Here is an 18,725-nt window from a genome sequence, read left to right as displayed (position 1 = left end):
ATGTAGAAACTGGATGTTGAGAAATAACAGACTTTTTTATAATGTTCCATTGCTGTAGGGAATGTAGCCTTTCAAACCACCCAATGAAGCAAAACAACTGCTCCCCGTATGAAACTAGTTTAATGCTGCCAGATTATATTTGTGTAGATTTTTCTTTACACTTTTAGCATTGCCTTGGAAGAAAAAAAAGGGTTGTTTCTGTACCAGCTCCTATGCCATCTTAGTCAACATGCATACCAGGCCTAGTTAGGTTGAAGTGTGTTACAAGAGTGCCTCCTGCTTTGCTATTATTTTTGCAGCTATTTGTGATGTTCTTGAGAGTGTATATGAGCATGCTGTTGGTAGTTCTTTCTACTTGGCAGTTTTCTCTGCCTAGCAGGGAAAGTAATTGTGGTTTGAAATAAAAGGATGTGATTTTGTGCACTCCACTTAAAGTGAAGATCAGCAGTCTGTCTTACTGAAGAAGTAGTCTGTGAGCAATTTGCTTCAATCAGCTTCTGAGAATTTTACTTCTCAAGCAGCCATTGCTTTTGCCAGTTCTTGGGAAATGTCTTGCTTTAACTTGGTCTTTAAAGAAATTACATCCTTTAGACTAAGCTTGCTTAGTGTTAATGTTAAAATGTGAGAGGTTGATTCAGATGTTGTCATTTGCTATTTGTGGGTGTTAAATTAAGGAAGATGAGGAACAGCTGAATTACCAAAAAAGAAAATGAAGTTGTTACTGATGACATTAGAAATTGGTGTCATTTAATGCAATTTATCTGCAAAAGTAGGCAAGGAAAAATTACAGAAAACCATTTTAATTATTGTAGTGTACTCTGTTCCAACCATGGACAGTTAATTGCATTCTTTTGATTGTTGGGAGATTTTTTCGGTGAAGATTTAGGTTGCAGAAAACTGTTCACACAATCACCCTCCTCATTTTTTCTTTCTGGAATTCCCAGGGAGAGCTTTGGGACAGGTTGGCTACCATGGGAAATAGTATGCTGGGCTAACCATACCTTGTTCTTAAGAGTCTTCACTGTTAGATCTTTGTGAGAATAATTTTTATAGCCACCTTGACTACTCAGTTGATTAGAAAGGCAAAGTTTAAATCAAATTACTTTTTAAAAACAGAGTGCTTAGGACACGCTATAAGTTATGTCAAGGCTGAAATCTTAAATGCTTTTAAACAAGCCCTATTATAAGTATATTAAGGATTAAACATATGTTTACATCTGTTGTATATTCTAATTAAGGGTGAGCAATGCTGTAATTTTTGTATGAATAATGGAAGTTAAAGTTGCTCTTTAATAAAATTGCCCCTTGACAGATTATCAGTTTTCTTTTGGGGATGCTGGGATATTTTTTTATTTACTTTATAGATATATTCATGCCATCTAGTTAGTGGCATATTTGTTTGCAAAATATAGGGTATCAGAAGTTTTTTTTCACTCCCCTGTATTTCTCAAGTAGTCCACCAAATGGTTAAAAAGTAGCAGTCAAAAACCCACTCTGGAAATGTTTCCCATACCCCAGATGGGAAGGGATTGGAGTTGCATGGGAACAGAACATTTTGTAAGGGTAACCAACCTATTTACCCACACAAAATGCACTTAATAATTTTATGTTTGAAAACTCTATCCTCTTTTCTGCTTTCAACATTAACTTTGTCTTCCTAAATGTATATCTTTTCTATATACATATATTGATAAAAGGTTTGATTCAGTATTATCTGATTGGTTTGTAGAAACACAGATACTTTAAATCAACTTCATGAGATTCTTAAACTTCTCTTAAACTTCTCTTTTTTGTTATGTTCTTAAATCTGACGATTAAGTGATTTTAAAAATATAGAGTGGCAAACTAGAAATGTTCCATGATCTTTGTTATCCTTGGTCTAAATATAAAATTATTACTTTGTTCATTGAGGAGGGAACATTTAAGAAGTGGATAACAGCTGTGTCTTTAAGGCAGGTAAGGATATTTGTAAGGAATTTCCATTTAATTTAGCCAATTGAACTGTCTCCCACTTGACTCCCATAGTTTAATTTCTATAGCTATGATTGGTATATACAAATACGCTTATACATTGTGTTCAATAAATGTGTATTATTGATGTTGCAAGTGTACCAGTATTTCTTCCATTTGTTGATATGAAGGAATCTCCACATAGATGGTTAGAATTTTGTGAGGCTTCTGGGAGAGATTAGAATCTGAGATAGTTTCCCCATTACCCTTCTGATAATTGATATTTGACCCATATTTGAAGCTTTTGGGGGGGGGGAGGGGAGGGAGTCAAGGAATGGTCAGCTGTCAGTCTTCTTGTTGATTAGCAAACTGTAACTGCAGTATGGCCAGGTATCTTGCCAGCAAACTTTGTATACCATGACTAGCACATTTGAAACCAGTATAGACCTATTGGAGTTCTTAGCTAAATGTACTGTATAATACTGTTTTTAGTTATCCACCCAAGTTTTTTCTTCTTCTATCTTAAATGGCTGGTTCTTTTTAAAAAACAAAACAAAACCAATGCTCCAATAAGTGTGTGTATTTCAGCCTTCTGAAATCATCTTCATGATATCAGTTTAAGGAACTAGAGCCAGATTTGTAGATGACAGGGTAAGGAGGAACACTGATGCGCAAGAAGCGCAGCGCAGGTCAGGAAGAGTGTGTGAGAGTGTGCAAAGATGTGAGGGGGGTAGGGTTAGAGGGTGTGCAATATGGGTCAGGAAGGGTGCATGGAGATGCATGAGTTGCTGGCATGGCACAAGCACAGAGGATCTGGGGGAGACTTACCCCAGCGACTTACAGCCTTCCCCACTTTCTGGGGAAGCTGGCAGGGAAGGATGCAAATGGCGATCACGCGATTGCAGGGCACTGTGACTATAAGTGCAAACTAGTTGCCAAGCACCCAGATCGTGATCACATGACTTTGGGGGTGCTGGGACAGCCTGAACTCTGAGGACCACTCATAACCATTCAGCGCCATCATAACTTTGAACGGTTGCTGAACAAATGGTCATAGGTCGAGGACTGCCTGTAATTAAAAATCCCAACACTAAAGTCAGAATTGTAATGTGTATGTTCCAATGATCCTGCTTTTTGCTATCTACAGAAAAATGAAGCTGCTTTATACATTCCTTTTCATAAAATATGGAAGTATTTTAAAGTATGAATATTTTATAAATAAGTATTTAAAATAATTAAAAATATGATGCCAAGTCTTTAAGGCTCATTTAAAAGATAGCAGGGTTGGGGCTCTTCAAACCTTCAGACAGATACTATTCCGGAGGGCAGACATTGTAACAAAATATGCCTCTTAGGTCCCATCAGGTAGCATTTGTTATGCATTGGACCTGGAGCATGCCCACTGTGTGTTAGATCTGACAGGAGAGGCACAATGAAAAAAAAAGATAGTCCCTAAGACAACTAGCACCTTGAGTTGAACCAGAAGTTCACTGGTACACAGTACTGCTTGTGTAACAGAAGTGTTAAATGAGTGGACTGAAGTATGCCCATACCTGCTTGCGCTGCCGCATTCTGGACTAGCTGTAGCTTCCAAGTGGTCTTCAAGGGTAGCTTCATGTATAGTGCACTGCAGTAGTCTATATGCAAAGTGACAAAGGATTGAAATTTACATTGTTATAATCTTAAAGAGAATTTTTATAAAATGATGTACCGTTGGTATATGTCACCAGAGAAATTGTCTAGAATGTATAAAAGCACTTCAAATGTATGTTGGAAATGTGGACAACAAGAAGGGACATTTTATCATGTTTGGACATGCTAAAAGCTAGAAATTTTTGGATTCAAATACACACACTGATTCAGAGGATTTTAAAGATTAAATACAATTGAGACGAGGTTTTTCTTTTGGGATTGATAGACAAACAGTTGGAAACATTATGAAACTTTGTTTTTGTACATAACTGCAGTGAGATTATTGTATGCACAAAGATGGAAAGATTTGTCACTACCCACAATGGATTAATGGTTGATGAAGATGTTGGAACTTGCTGAGATAGCTAAATTGACTTCTTTGATCAGAGAAAATACAGTATCTATGTTTATTTCTAACTGGAAACCCATTATGGACTTTTTGCATAAAACAGAAAAAAGTGAATTTATGATGTATGGTTTTGATGATTATACAGGATAGATTATAGAAAGAAGAGAGTTATGTTGTAACCATAGAGATCTTGTAACCGCAGAGTAAGAGGTAAATTTATAATTATAACTACTGCAAAGAAGATTGGAAGGTATTTCTTTGTATCTTTTTTCTTTCTTTTCTATTTTTTAAATTTTTTCTCGCACTTTTAGCTTTCTCTTGTCTTCCTTTTTCTTTTCTTTTTCTTACTTTATATTAGTTTGTATTAATCTTTATCTTCCTTTTTAAAAATATTTAATAAAATTATAAAAAGGACTGGGTTTATGCCTGTTCTTCCTCATCAAGTCTTCAACAGCTTCCTGACACTGGACAAGATCTTGACAACATCACTTAAATCAACCCAGAGTTGAGGTGTACAACTGAGTACTATTAGCATACTAATGATACCTATCCCCATCAATTGGTGACCCCACCCAGTAGCTTTATGTAAATGTTAAATAGAAGAGGCAAGAGAATTGAGCCCTATGCCACCCTGCAAACCAAGGATTTCAGGTTTCACCTCTCCCCCACCATCAGTAGCAACTGGAACTGGCCACAGAGAGGGGAGAACCACTGCACCTCTTGTCCCATCCTGTTCAGAAGGAAACTGTGATTGATTGCATCAGAAGCTGCTGAGAAATCAAGGAGAACTGGGACAGTCATGTCACCCCCATTCTGACTCTACTAGAGGTCATCAATAATTGTAATTATTGCTGTCTCTGAATTATGTCCAGACCTGAAACCTGACTGGAAAGAGTTTGGATAATCCACATCTTCCAGGGTCCTCCAAAGCTGCAATCCAACCATCTTTTTTTAAATACATAATTTTTATTACAAAAGAATTTTACACAGAATTAAAAAAACTACAGAATCTCAGGAAAAAAAATAGAAAAAAGCAAAATAAATAAAAAGGTAAAAGAAAAAGTGAGAAACAGAGACAAAGAAAAAGAAAGATATCAAAAGAAGCAACTTCCAATCTTCTTCACAGCAGTTACTAGCATGATTATTACCATTTCCACCCTCCCAAATTACATACCTTGGTTCCCTTCTTCCCATAAACAACCCTTTTTAATCAGTAAATCCTGAAACCACCAATTCATTTTTGTCCATTTTCAGCAAAAAGTCCATAAAGGATTTCCAGTCTTTTATAAAAGTAATTGTTCCTTCCTTAATCAGACAAGTCAATTTAGCCATTTCAGCAAGTTCTACCATCTTTATAGTCTACTCCTCCATTGTGGGTATTTCTGTATTTTCTGTTTTCTGCTCCTTTTTCCTCTGCTTAGAAATTAAAGTGATAGCTAAGCCAAGCACCAGTAGTGACCGTGATGCAAACAAAGTGACAGAAACAAATTTAATAGCTATATTTTGCTTAAGAGGAGAAATGAGCAAAATGTATCCTCTCAATACTTAACTAAACACATGAGATTTGGATTCAAATTTAATTAATTTAATTAATTAAAATCTATATGTAGAACATCATACTTTTTACAGTTCTCATACTTAGAAATGACAAAACCAGAAGAAACTCATCTGATATAGCAAGAGCAGTCTTACCATTGATAAATCATCTGAAATTAATGGCTGGGTACCTTTGATTTTTGAAAGTAGAAAATATCAAGCATCACAAAAGTAGGCAAATTCATCAGCTTTTTGTGAAAGTATGAGAAGCTTTAAAACCCTGCTACTGCCCCTCTGACATAGTTCTGATTTTCATTATGTAAATGACCTTTGATTAAATTATATTCTCAACATAGTTTTGCTTTCATTTTAAACCAATAAATTATTTTGAAATGATGTAGAACTTTCATACAACCAATAACAAATAATACTATGCAAATGAAGCAGTTTGCATACTTTATAAAGAACATTTTACATAAACTGAAAAAGGAAATACTGAGTGGTATGTTTAAGTCAGTTAAGATCAGCATTTTTAGATAATTCCATATACTAATAATCTGCTGTGATTTCTCTTAGATTTATAAAAGAAACTAATCCTGTATTTGGCACCACTTCCAGTGAAATGACTAGGGGCTATATTTTTAACAGCATCAGTAATCTTGAAGAATCTGGAAATCCCAACGAGAAAGCCAGACTATTTTAGACATTTTAGGAGAGCAGTGTTAGTCTGTGGCAGCCAAATATCTACTGTACCAGAGTCCTGATGTTTAGTTATTCTAGATTTCCTCTGAAAAACTGACAACATACACAGGGAGTTACATAACTGAAGGAATTCAAATTGCCTGCAAAAGATGAAAGACATTTGCTTGCTTATGTTTACCAGACATCTGGAACATATATCTAAATTAAATGGTGAAGAGGACAAAACACTTATGGAATGCTAATATTCTCGTACTATATCTGTTTTGTTAAATTTCCCTCTTTCTTTCAGTGCTTATAAGCCAGCTTCTAAATTATTTCAGACAGAAAGTGTCCTAAACATACAAGAGAAAACTATTTGTGAAAAACAGGTTTACTTTGCAATAAACATTACAAATAAGGAAACTACTACCATGTTTTTCTTTTAATGGAAGTCTTAATGGAAGATAGGGATAGAGAACTTTTTGGGGCTAAGAGAATGTTGCTGCTTTGAGAAGGAGTATTTTGCTTGCACCAGTACCATTTGTGAAGTGCCCCGTTCTCAGATGCTTTGCAGAACATTCAAAAACAACAGAAACATTCCTGCTTCTGATAGTCTCAAGCTGCCTCCTGTAGTGTTTTAAACTGGAAACAGGGCCATGGTTTTGAAAAATAACATGTCAGTTTAATGTTTAATTGTGGATACCAGGAAGGATATTGAGGTTCCCATTACTAGAAGCTTAAGAAAAGATACAAATTACCAATACATTTTAATATGTATTTTGTGAATGCAAATGAGATGATTCATTTGCAGCATTAGCTTTCAAATATTGCAAACCATATTTCTAAATTTATTAAATTGTATTATATTTCTACTTCAATATTCTATAAAATTAAAAATGTTAAATATATTTATACAGCATTTAGATTTCAGTCGGGAATTAAATTTGTAAATGTATCTAATATATCTAAGAACAAATAAATGACAGTTATATTTACTTGAGAAGCATATATTTTCAAGTTATATCATCCTGTAGACTTCTAAGACAATATTTCTGTGAGTTTTGTGAACTGTCCGTGAGCTTTTGATAACTAGCTTGGCTTTTTAAGTTATCTACAGTAGTTGAAGAAATTACAGTGTTATATTAAGCCATAGAGCGTACAGATTTTCTTGTCAATTTCTCCTCACATAATCAGAAATTCAACAAAAGAAAAAATGTGTACACAGTCTATGAACAGTGAAACTTTTATTGTTAGTTATACATATCCAGGCTTCTGCTATTTGAAAATTGTTCTCTTAGTCAAGCTCAGTTACTCAAATTTTGTGAAATATAGTTTAATTTTTTAAATAACATGTTAATTAAGACCACAATTTACTAGGCTCCAAAAATATGTACAAGTAAGTCTAATGTTTGTTTGAATAATTTATGTCCTAAACATTTGTTGAGTAATGGTGGCTTAATTAAGCTTTCCTGGCTGGCTGGAAGAGATTTATCAGTTGCAACCCAGGTGTGTGTATGCATATGATTGTGACAATTCTTTGCATCTTAATTTTTTTTCATGTTTAGAAGTTTTAATCCATATAGTTAAGCAGAATTATATAATTATAATTCTAGCCCATGTATGCACTCTTCTTAATTGCTCCTTTCTTCTATATCCAGTTCTTCATTTTTCTTCAGTAAGATATTGATATTTGAATGTTTTGTTATTTCTTCGAATATGCACATAATTCAATCCCATGTTTATTAATTTATGTACAATTTTGTATATACTGCCCCACTTCATTAGACTTCAGATGATTCACAATACACAATAAAAACTGAAAAATATTTAAAAACCAGTTCATAATAACAAGGCTAAGACCACCTCTATTGACAACATCCAGCTCCAACAGGTGAAGCTAACTGCCATCAGACAACTACATTTGCAAAATAGCTCATTTCCAGAAAGATAGAAATGTAGGTGTTATTCCAGAGTATAGTAGCTATTACCAAAAATCCCATCTCTGGGGCCTCCCTCATCAACCTCTCAGGGGAAAGGTACCCATAACATCCCCTCCCAGATTAAGCAAACAAGGAAGGCAAGTTGAACAAGACAGTCCTGGAGATACCTGGAAGCCAAGTCATATAGAGCTTTACAGCCTAAAACCAGCCGTTTGAACAACCTGGAAATGTGTGCAGTACTTGCAAAACTGCTGCTGTATGGCTTTAACAACTCCCATCTGTCAATAGATGGGATGCTGCATTTTATACCAACTGCAGTTTTCAAATTTTCTGCAAGGACAGTTCATGTAAAGTGCATTACAGCAACCTTCTCTAAAGGTAATAAGGACATGTGTTGCTGTCACCAAAGGCCGCCGTCTCCTCCTCCTCTGCCGCCTCCGCCTCCATGTAGCGCCCCAAATGGTACCTCAGCTGAAGCTGGTTGAAGTCTTCTCTGGCTGTGGCTTTAACTGAAGATCCAGCAGTAGCTGTCAGTCTAAGAAGATTAACTTACCAGCCTCCTCTTCATGGAAAGTTCAATTCCTTCCAGAGTCAGTACAGCAGCTGATAGCCAGATGGTTTTCAGATGAATAGCATGTTCATCTTGCTGTTATTGAGCTTCAATCTGTTTCTCCTCACCCAGTGTCCTGCAGCTCTAGACGTTGTATCAGGACATCTGCTGCATCTCCAGCTAGGTATGAGATCAAGATTTACAGTGGGATGTCATCAGCATATTGATATCTCATCCCAAACAGCAGGTTATTCTCCCAGCAGCTTCATATAGATGTTAAAAAGCAAAGGTGAGAGTCAAGCCCCGAGGTGAGCCACAGTGATTCTGCTGCCATCTTGAATGACCCACTCAGGAAGGAATAGCTCTACCACTCCCAGTCCTCACATGTAGCGCAGAAGGATACTGTGGTCAGTGGTATTAACTAGAATGACCAATGTGGCTTCTGCCCCATCCTGAGGCCTGAATCTTGCCCGAAAAAGATCCAGATAATCTGCTACATCTAGGAAACACTACAACTGTACTTGGACCTGGGCTGATCATGGCGGCGCAGCAGCTCAGCAGTACTGAAGCGGCCACAAATTTCCCAAATTTCAATCCCACAGGAGTAATGGGTCCTGGATTTTGGACACATTCTATAAGTTAGCCTATTTGAGGTACCGTGGTTCAAAAATTGTTGCTCTGTGACGCACCATTTTGCAGTTGAAGGTTACAGACATGAGAGTTTTAGTAGTGTATTTATTTTATTTATTAGATTTTTATCCTGCCTTTATTATTTTTTATAAATAACTCAAGGCAGCGAACATATCTAATTTTTCTTCCTCCTCTTTTTTTCCCCACAACAACAAACCTATGAGGTGGGTTAGGCTAAGAGAGAGTGACTGGCCCAAAGTCACCCAGCTGGCTTTCATGCCTAAGATGGCACTAGAACTCAGTCTCCTGGATTCTAGGCCAGCACCTTAACCACTACACCAAATTGGCTCTAACGACCATTCATTCAGCAACCATTCAATATTACAGAGGCACTGAATGAATGCTACTTATACCCAGTCCCCAAAGTTATGGTCACGTGATCAAAATTTGGGTGCTTGGCAGCCCACCCACACTTAGGACTGCAGAGTGTGCTTCAACCACCCCCTCCCATCTGTCTTCCCCCAGTCTCTGCCCTTTTGGCTGCCCTGCAAGTGGGACTCCTCGGCAACAGTGGGGGCCAGGCAGTACCAGGGCTGAAATAGAGGCTTGGGGCCTTCAGCAGTCTCAGCTGGCTGCCGCTGCCCCTGAACCTCTATTTCATGCCTAAGGCAGGACTAGAACTGTGCTGTTGGTGCCACCACTGCCACCAGGGAGTGCCACCTCAAGCCCTGCAGCCAGCCACCCCAGCGCCACAGCACAAGGACCCCGTGCTCTGCAGCACTGCTGCACCCAACTGACTTTGCCATCTTCTTCCTCCCACTGCTGAGAGGTGTGCCTAGCCTGGCCCTATGTAAGGCAGCTGCTGGCTGCAGGAAGCTTTCTTCCTGAGGCTGCATACGCAATTTTCATGATGCTTTGGAAGGCTTCTGAAGGCTTCTGAAACCTCACAAGAAGGCCACACCCACCTTTCTCCAAATCGCATGTGGCCTTCTCATGATGCTTTGGAGGTCCTGGGTCGGCAGTGGCCAGCTGAGACAGCTGAAGGCCTGGGCCTCTACTTCAGCCCTGCCAGTACCACCACTGCCAGTGAAGAGTGCCACTGGCAGGGTGGCCAAAAGGGCAGAGTTGGGGAGATAGGTGGGTGGTGGGAGTTCAAGAGGAAGGAAACCCTTACCTTACTGAGGTTCAGGGCTGACAGGGACCAAGCCAGGAATAGCTCGGGGCGGGGTGGGTCCTTACCTAATGATCAGTGGGATTCAGTTAACAATGGGAACAGGGACTGCCAGGATTTCTGTCACTAAGCGGTATGGTCACGTGACGTCGTGTTTTATGATCGCATCGCTTAGTGATGGAAATTCCAGTCCCAATTACTGTTGTTAACTGAGAACTACCTGTACTGTTATTTCTGCTTGGTCATGATAGGAAAACAAGCAAGTTACTTATTTTATTTCTGTATCAATCTTTCTCAAAGAAAAGCCCCAAAGCAATTTACAAAAGGAGAGAAAAGTTTTAAAACCACCACAAAACCAACAATTCTTAATAACAATAGTGAAATTAAAAGCAATGTTCATTTCAGAAGCAAAATAACGGGCAAACTTAAAAGCAGCCTAGTAGTCTGAGTAGTTTTAATTATCCTTTAAACACTGTTGAGAATCTGGATGATAACAGTGTGTGGTTGATTGGCTGTGTTTAGCTTAGAGACTGTACAAGCCTGATTTAACTGATTTATTATTACTAAATACTTCATGTCAGCATTTAATTTTTTACGTAGACGGGGACTATTAACACATACAACCTCCTGTATAATTAAGAGTATCTCTGTGTTTCAGTGAGGTAGACCTCTAGGAAGATTTTAGGCTAGCCAGCATTTTAAGGATCTTTGGTTTCATCTGGAATTGAAAATTGTAAAGACATCAACAGGTTTTCCACTGCCTGCAGTTCTGCAGCTTTGTTGTGTATTGCTGGATTCAGCTTTCATGACACTTGGAAATTGGACACTTGTGGATTCTCTTTTGGACTGGTAGTATCAGCGCTTTGCATAAATAAGTTATTTTCTCTTCTCCATGAAATCTGAGCTCTTGGATTTAAAAGGGAATTGTACTTTGGAACAATTTTGCCATTGGTTTCTTTGGACAAGTATACACTGAAATGACCTCTCAGGAGTGGCATGCAACTAGTTTTTCAGAATAAAATTAATTGCAAGTAACTTTAATGGTTTTTCTAGGTCACGGGAATTATGTGAAAAACAGTAAACATGTGGCTCTTGTATTCAGGTGTCAGAGTGAATATTCATTTTGATTAATTTTACTAATTGAATTTTGGTAAACAGTGATTGGTTATAACAATTATTAATGTGAGGAAAGTGCAAGGTAGTTTCAGAAATCAGATGCACTGACTGTAGTTAATTTAAATTATGGTTTCTTGAATAACCATAATGCCTGGTTCATAATAACATTAAGCCATAAAACAAGGCTCACAAACCATAATAGCTGGGTTTACACATTGTGCTAATCCAAAAACTATTTTCTACCTTTACACAATATGAGAGCCCAGCCACTGTCAAGTTTGTAAATAGCTACCCACCTATAGAGATGTGATGCCCCAAGGAGGAAAAAAAAAAAGTAAAAAACATTTTTAGACACACAGTTTTCCCAAGAAACACGTTAGAAATTCTAGGAAGACCATAGAAAACATTTCCAAAGGTTATTTTTCTTCTGGAATTGATGCTTTGTTTTACAAAAATGGGTAGTAGAATGACTTATGTAAAATTATAGTAAGAGAGATATTTATGGCTACATTGTATTTAGTATTTTATTGTGTTTAAGAAATGCTATTAGTCCTTAATATTATAACTCTGGTTCTGCCTGAATAATACCCTCTATTTTTGCATACTACAAAATTAGTTTCTAATTTTCAGCTCCTTTTTCTACATCTAAGCTATAAATAATTAAATTAGTTTAGTTAGGCTACTGTAAAGTGACTTATAGTATTCTTGTATTTGAGTATTTTAGGAGTTTATCTAATATAAAACAAAGGTATTCACACTTTTAAAATTATAGTCCTATTTACTCTTATCTGGAGGTAATCTTCATTTAACAAAATGGTTTCATGAATAACTACAGATAGGATTATTATGTAAGCCATCACGGAAATACCTTAAAATAATTTTACTTTGCTGATTAATTAGTTAATGAATAGCCTCTGGGTGATCAAGCTAGGAAACTTTAGTAAAGTATTTATGAATCAGTCAAAAATTAATACTATTCTGACTACGGAATTCAATTAACTTATTCGTTTGAAATAATAACATCAATCAGCTTTCCCACTGCACAGTTCCCCCCCACCCAAATTTGGATGAGCTTCTAGAACAGATGGGGTGTGTGTGAAGAAGATATGGAATCTATTGGTTCCAGTGACATTTTCCAGTGTAAATCAATAGCATTTGAAAGTGTTACATTTTGGCTTTATCATATTACTTTTCTAGATACAACTTTAGCTTCTTATCTCTCTACCCTTTTGCTTCACACAGTTTATACTTAAGGGCATGTATTTTTTAAAGTTCCAGTTTAAAATAATCTTCAGTAATTCTGATGGTAATTAGAATGGTTCTTGCTTAGTTTCAATTTGTAGCAGTGTCTGAAACTCAATCTTGATGTTTTATGGGTAGATTTCTAAACTCTAGTATGCTGTTAATTACATTTTCTAATTTAGTGTTGCCTTTTAGGCAAGAATTAATTAACTACTGATGATACAGTTCTTCAAAACTGTGTAAAAAATTAAAAATTTCTATCCTACTGCACTGCTATATTGTATTGAGTGAATTAGTTTGTGTCAACTTGAATACAATGACAAGAAATAGATTAAAACATTTTCCACTTAAATTTACAATACACATAAACAATGTGTTAAAACAGCTAACCTCCTTCAGTATCTAAAAAGAGAGATTGTAGCATTTTATATCACCAAAGACACTGCTTTTTGTTTTATATTGTATGTAAAATTTATTTTATAAAAGAGAAAATATTATGCATATTCATTATTGTATCTGAACTTGAATTGGCCAGAACTGAAATATATAGATCAAACTCATGATTCTCCTGGAGCTGGATTTAACAGTTAATATATGTTCTGCTAGGTATTAATTCCTATTCAAGGAAATTGCTTCTGTGACACTGCATTCATTTGGACACGTATTCCAACTATTTGGGCCATTAAGTTTAACTCCCTGCTTCATGCAGGTATCCAGATTAAAACATCCTTGACAGATGGTTGTCTTGCTTATAACTGAACACATCTAATGAATTACCCTCCCTGAGTAATTGGGTCCACAATCAAGCTGTTGTTACTGTTTGGAATTTGTTTCCTAAGATTCAGTGGGGTCTGCCTTTATGGAATTTAAATCTATAATTTTGCTTCCTACTTCCTGGGGCATGACCAAGTCATAGCCATCTTCTTTGACAAATTTGATGAGTTTTGTCATATATTCTCCCAAGCTTCTCTTTTCAGGCTGAATATTCCTAGATATTTAGTGATGGGGCTTAGTTTCTAGTTGCTGATCATCCTTGTGTCCCCGCCCCTGCCCCCCGGTAGCTGTTCCAGTTTCTCTAAATCATTATTACTACTTGATGCTGAAAATTGCACATAATACTTGAGAGATGGTAGACTACTACAGAATAAAGCAGAACAATCTATTTTTCTTACTTATCAAGATAATATTGAATTTTATTTCTGTTTTCTACAGTATTAACCTGCCCAATTTTATGCCTGCAAATTTTGGAAGAATTTCCTTAACTTCAAAGTCATGAAAAAAATTACTGAAGAGTACCAGATTCAGGACTGAATTTCATTTCATCACTCCACTTGATATCACCCTCAGGTAGAGGAAGAACCATTGAGCAGGCTTCAAGTACATTTCTTGAACCAGCTATGTATTCATTGTCATTTTAATGGGTAATCTTGCTAAACAGAATATTGCAGGGTATTTTGTCAAATACTTTGATGAAATTAAAATCTATTCTGTCTACAGCATTCCCAAAATCTACCAAATCCATTGATAACCTCTGGTAATCACAGTTTTATTTTTAAGGTGTGTTCAGATCAACTTTTTAAAAATATGATCTGGAATCTTCCCAGATATCAATTTCAGACTGATTGGTCTGGAATTCCCTGGACTTCTTTTTCTCCCTTCTTGAAGATAACATTTGTCCTTCTCCAGTTGTCTGGTATTTCATGATTTCTCCAAGATTTGTCAAAGATGTTATGTAGGAATTCAGCCAGACAATCAATTCTTTCAAACCCTAAGATCCAGTTCATCTGACTCTGGAGATTTCCTCTCACTGAAAGTGAGCAGGCATTCCATGACTGTTTCATCCTGCCCTTTCATCCTGCTCTTTATATTTGCCTAATGGAACATCTGCTTACCTACAGGAATAGGTTCTGCCTTTTTTGTTACCTGTTAGCATTTTGCCATCTTCACTGAGCAGCTGGTATGCTGATTCTCTTCCTTTTATTATGAATATAACTTTGGAAGCTCTTGTTATTGATTTATTGATTTTTGTATCCTTCGCCAATATCTGCTCATTTGGAGCTGTAGCCTTCCTGACAGCATCTCTGTAATTCTGGGCTGACAATATGTTTATTTATACATGCAAATCATATCGGTAGCTATAATCTAAGCTCCTTTGCTTTCAAAAATGAAGCAGATGGGCATGAAAAATTGAGCCTTTTCAGTTATAGTAAATTGCTTATGAAATTCTTTCACAAAAGCACCCCTTTGGCCCAATCATCACTTGATATTTGGCACCTTTGGAAGCCTCAATTTTCAGGAAGTTGGAGAGCTAATGCAACTATGCCTTTATTATGTTGATACTTTTTAATATACTTTGTTTTGCTGCTTTTATTAATTGCATATAATTTTTATAAGCTATCTTAAAGGCGTTTTGGAAGAAAAGGTACAGAGTAAGAATGATGTACTAACATTGTACACAAAAAAAGGTGGAAAAGTTATCTAAATTGTAGAAAACTAAGATAGTTTGAGTTTTAAAATGGAGTGTAAGCTATAATACTATAAAGCAGAAGTTGAAGACATTCTAGAATAAAAAATTTGCAGGTGAGTATTTTTATATTCCATTTAATATAAAGGAAAAATATATCTAATTCTGAAACCATTATATGAAAAGCTATTTTATTTTTCAGTTTTTCTATATCTGATCCCCTGGCTTTTAAATTTTAGTGTAATTCTGTTGTATTGTACATGACTTACACAGGTAATCTACAGGTAGTCCTCACTTAATGACAATTGGGACTGGCCACTCCATCACTAAGCAGCATGGTCATTAAGTGAAATATCACATGACTGCACTGGATTTATGAGGTTACTTCCACTGCGGTCTTTAAGTGAATCACCCACAGTTGTTAAGCGAGACAGCATGTAATTGCAACTTGCGATTTTACTGCCAGCATCTCCATTGACTGTGCTTGTTGGATATTGGCTGTGAAGTACACAAATGATGATCACATGACCGCTGCAATGGTCGTAAGTGCAAGGACCGGTTGTAAAGTTACTTTTTCAGTGCCATTGTAATTTTGAACAGTTGCTAAACAAGGCAGTCATTAAGCGAGGACTACCTGTACTTGTATGAGCTATTAATGCTGAAATTCAAAGTTGATTTATGATAGTGCTTGTAATATATGATTATTTTTGTATGATTAAATTCTGTTACTTGTACCTTGTTACTCATAAGAACATAACAGCCCTACTAGATCAGGCTGACAACCTGTCTAGTTCAGTGACCCATACAGGTAGTCCTCAGGTGATGACAGTAATTGGGACTGGAAGTTGCTAAGTGATGCGGTTGTAAAGCACAATGTAACATGACTGCATCGCTCAGCAACAGCAATCCCGGCAGTCCGTTGTTAAGTGAGAATCGTGGGTCGTTAAGCGAGGACCTCCTTGCAACTTCCTCCCAGCTTCCAATGAGCAGTCAATAAGGAAGCTGGCAGGAAGTCACAAAGAGGTTCTGGGCTGGGGTGGCTGCTGCCAGGGCAGGAGGGTGTGCAAGTGGCTGCCACAGCCTAGCACAAAGCCCCAGCCAGCCCGCCACCGCAGTGTGCTGTGAAGCTGCAGCTGCCCCAGCACTACAGCGTGCCACAAAGTCATAGCCACCCCAGCACTGCAACGCAAAGGTGCAGCTGCCCCAGCACCACAGTGCAGCGCAAAGCCCCAACTCAACAGTACAGTGTGAAGCCTTAGCCCAGCAGCATGGCACAAAGCCTCAGCCACTCCAGCACCACAGCATGGCACAAAGCCATGGCTGCCCTAGCACTGCAGTGTAGTGTGAAGATCCAACCCAGCAGCATGGCGCGAAGACCCAGCTGTAGCTGCCCTCACGGTTCTGCACTCTGAGGCCCCTGCTGCCCTGTGCTCTGCCACTCCAGCTGACCTTCACTGTCTTCTTGCTTCTGCTGACAAGGTGCGCCTAGCCTGGCCTTTCACAAGGCAGCTGCTGGCCTCATGAGGCCTTCTTCCCGAGATCTCACAAGGAAACCACCATACACAACCTCGGGAAGAAGGCTTTGCGGGGCCAGCAGCTGCCTCGCGAAGGGCCAGACTGGACGCACTTAGTCAGCAGTGGTAGCAAGAAGATGGTAAAGATTAGCTGTGGGCAGCAGAACGCAGGGTGGCAGGGACCATGGAATGCAGGGGGTGAAATAGGTGGGTGGGGATGGTTGAAGTACACCCTGCAATTGTAAATGTGGGAGGGCTGCCAAGTGCCTGAATTTTTGATCATGTGAGCACACGGGCGTAACTTTGAGGACCGGGCATAAGTACCATTCATTCAGTGCTGTTGTAACTTCGAATGGTTGCTGAACAAGTGATCATTAAGCAAGGACTACCTGTATATATTCAGGAAGTTTGTAAGTGTAGTATATGGCAATTCACTCCTGTTGTAACATAAACATTTTAAAAAGTAAGTGAAATACAATGTATATTAAATTGTGTATACTCTGTTAGAATTAAAGTTTGTAACCTTCATAGACTTATTGGGTCTTCCTGTTCATTTTGTATGCCTGAGAATCTCATCTTTACCTAAGAAACTTCTATCTACCTACCTACCTACCTACCTGCACAAATTTATATACCACCCATCTCCCCCAGAGGGTGACGCTGGGTGGCTTACAATTAAAATCCGAAACAATAAAAACAATAAATATATAAATATCCATATTAAAATACCTAGTAACAATTCTATATAAAAAGTGTAATAGAACATTCACAACCTAATGGTTAGTTTCCTTGAGTAATCTAGGATCATCTTATGTAATATCCAGAATTGGTAAAAGATTAATAATAATAATTTAATAAACTTGGATGTTACCTGACTCTCAACAACTCTGGGTGGTTCACAACAATCAAAAAAATTACAATAAAATCAACAAAACATAAAAAACAAAGATAAAATAAAGATCCCAGGCTCTCTCAGAGCTACCTCATAATGCTGGGTGGCTATACAAATTGAGTACATCAATGAAATTGTGAGGATAATTGTGTGGTAGTCAATAAAATAATAAATTGAAAACATGCTAGCATGAAATGTCATTGATTCTTTCCTTGACCCATGCAGTGTTTTGGGATGACTTAATTCATTGCACTGTTTTTGTCAGACTAGATCTTGCTTCACTTTTGCCTTAACTCTATTTAACAGAGTGTTCTGAGGTCTGCATCTATGTCTTTCCACATGGGCTAACAACTTCAGAATTGAAATAATGTGGGAGTCATTGATTGTATTAATGATATTGAAATGTATAAGATATGCAGTAAATCTGTGGAGATCAGCTATATAATTGAATTTTATCTTCTATTGACTAAAATTTATTTTGATTTTTTTGATTGTACATTTTGAGCACACTTAAACAAATTGATAAATTGGATCCAAATTTGGATAATTAATCTTGAGTTTGCTTGTGTAACCTTCGAAATATTTTTATGTTTCTTACAGGAACTAAGTGATCTGCAGCGTGATCCACCTGCACATTGTTCAGCCGGACCTGTTGGAGATGACTGTAAGATCTTTATAATTGATAGCAAAATATATTTTCCCTCTTATAGTGTAGTTAAATATTTAATGAGGTAAATAATATTTTGTGTTTTTCAGTGTTTCATTGGCAAGCAACTATTATGGGACCTGTAAGTATGTAATTTTCATAACTGAATTAATCTTCTGTTTATTCATTAATGATAAACTAAGCTTTAACTTAATTCATTTCTGTATATGCATCTCAACCTAAACTGTAATGGATTTTGTTTATTTTTGGCACAGTGTGATGTGTGAATGAAGTCAGTGGATAAATCTTGGTTGGCTTTAAATAGTAATAGTAGAGTAGTTGTGTATGGGAC

At 37.2% G+C, this 18,725-nt stretch overlaps 1 protein-coding gene across 3 annotated transcripts in view; it reads left to right on the top strand.

The window, feature by feature from the left end:
* The window catches only part of UBE2D1 (ubiquitin conjugating enzyme E2 D1), a 37,633-nt gene that overhangs the window by 812 nt on the left and 18,096 nt on the right, over positions 1-18,725 (top strand). For 2 of the 3 annotated variants that reach the window (XM_088144392.1, XM_088144393.1), the window contains exons 2-3: positions 18,328-18,391; positions 18,484-18,515. In XM_088144392.1, the coding sequence (XP_088000518.1) occupies positions 18,328-18,391; positions 18,484-18,515 (96 nt within the window). Of the gene's footprint in view, positions 1-14,069; positions 14,205-18,327; positions 18,392-18,483; positions 18,516-18,725 lie in introns of all 3 variants that reach the window. The other variant, XM_088144394.1, reaches the window with a different exon arrangement.

Source organism: Python bivittatus, unplaced genomic scaffold, assembly GCF_059951505.1.
Source record: "Python bivittatus isolate LINGU-HERP-01145 unplaced genomic scaffold, Pbiv_v1 ctg000400_np1212, whole genome shotgun sequence".
Classification (NCBI taxonomy): Eukaryota; Metazoa; Chordata; class Lepidosauria; order Squamata; family Pythonidae; genus Python; species Python bivittatus.
This window is presented reverse-complemented; position numbering and strand designations above follow the sequence as displayed.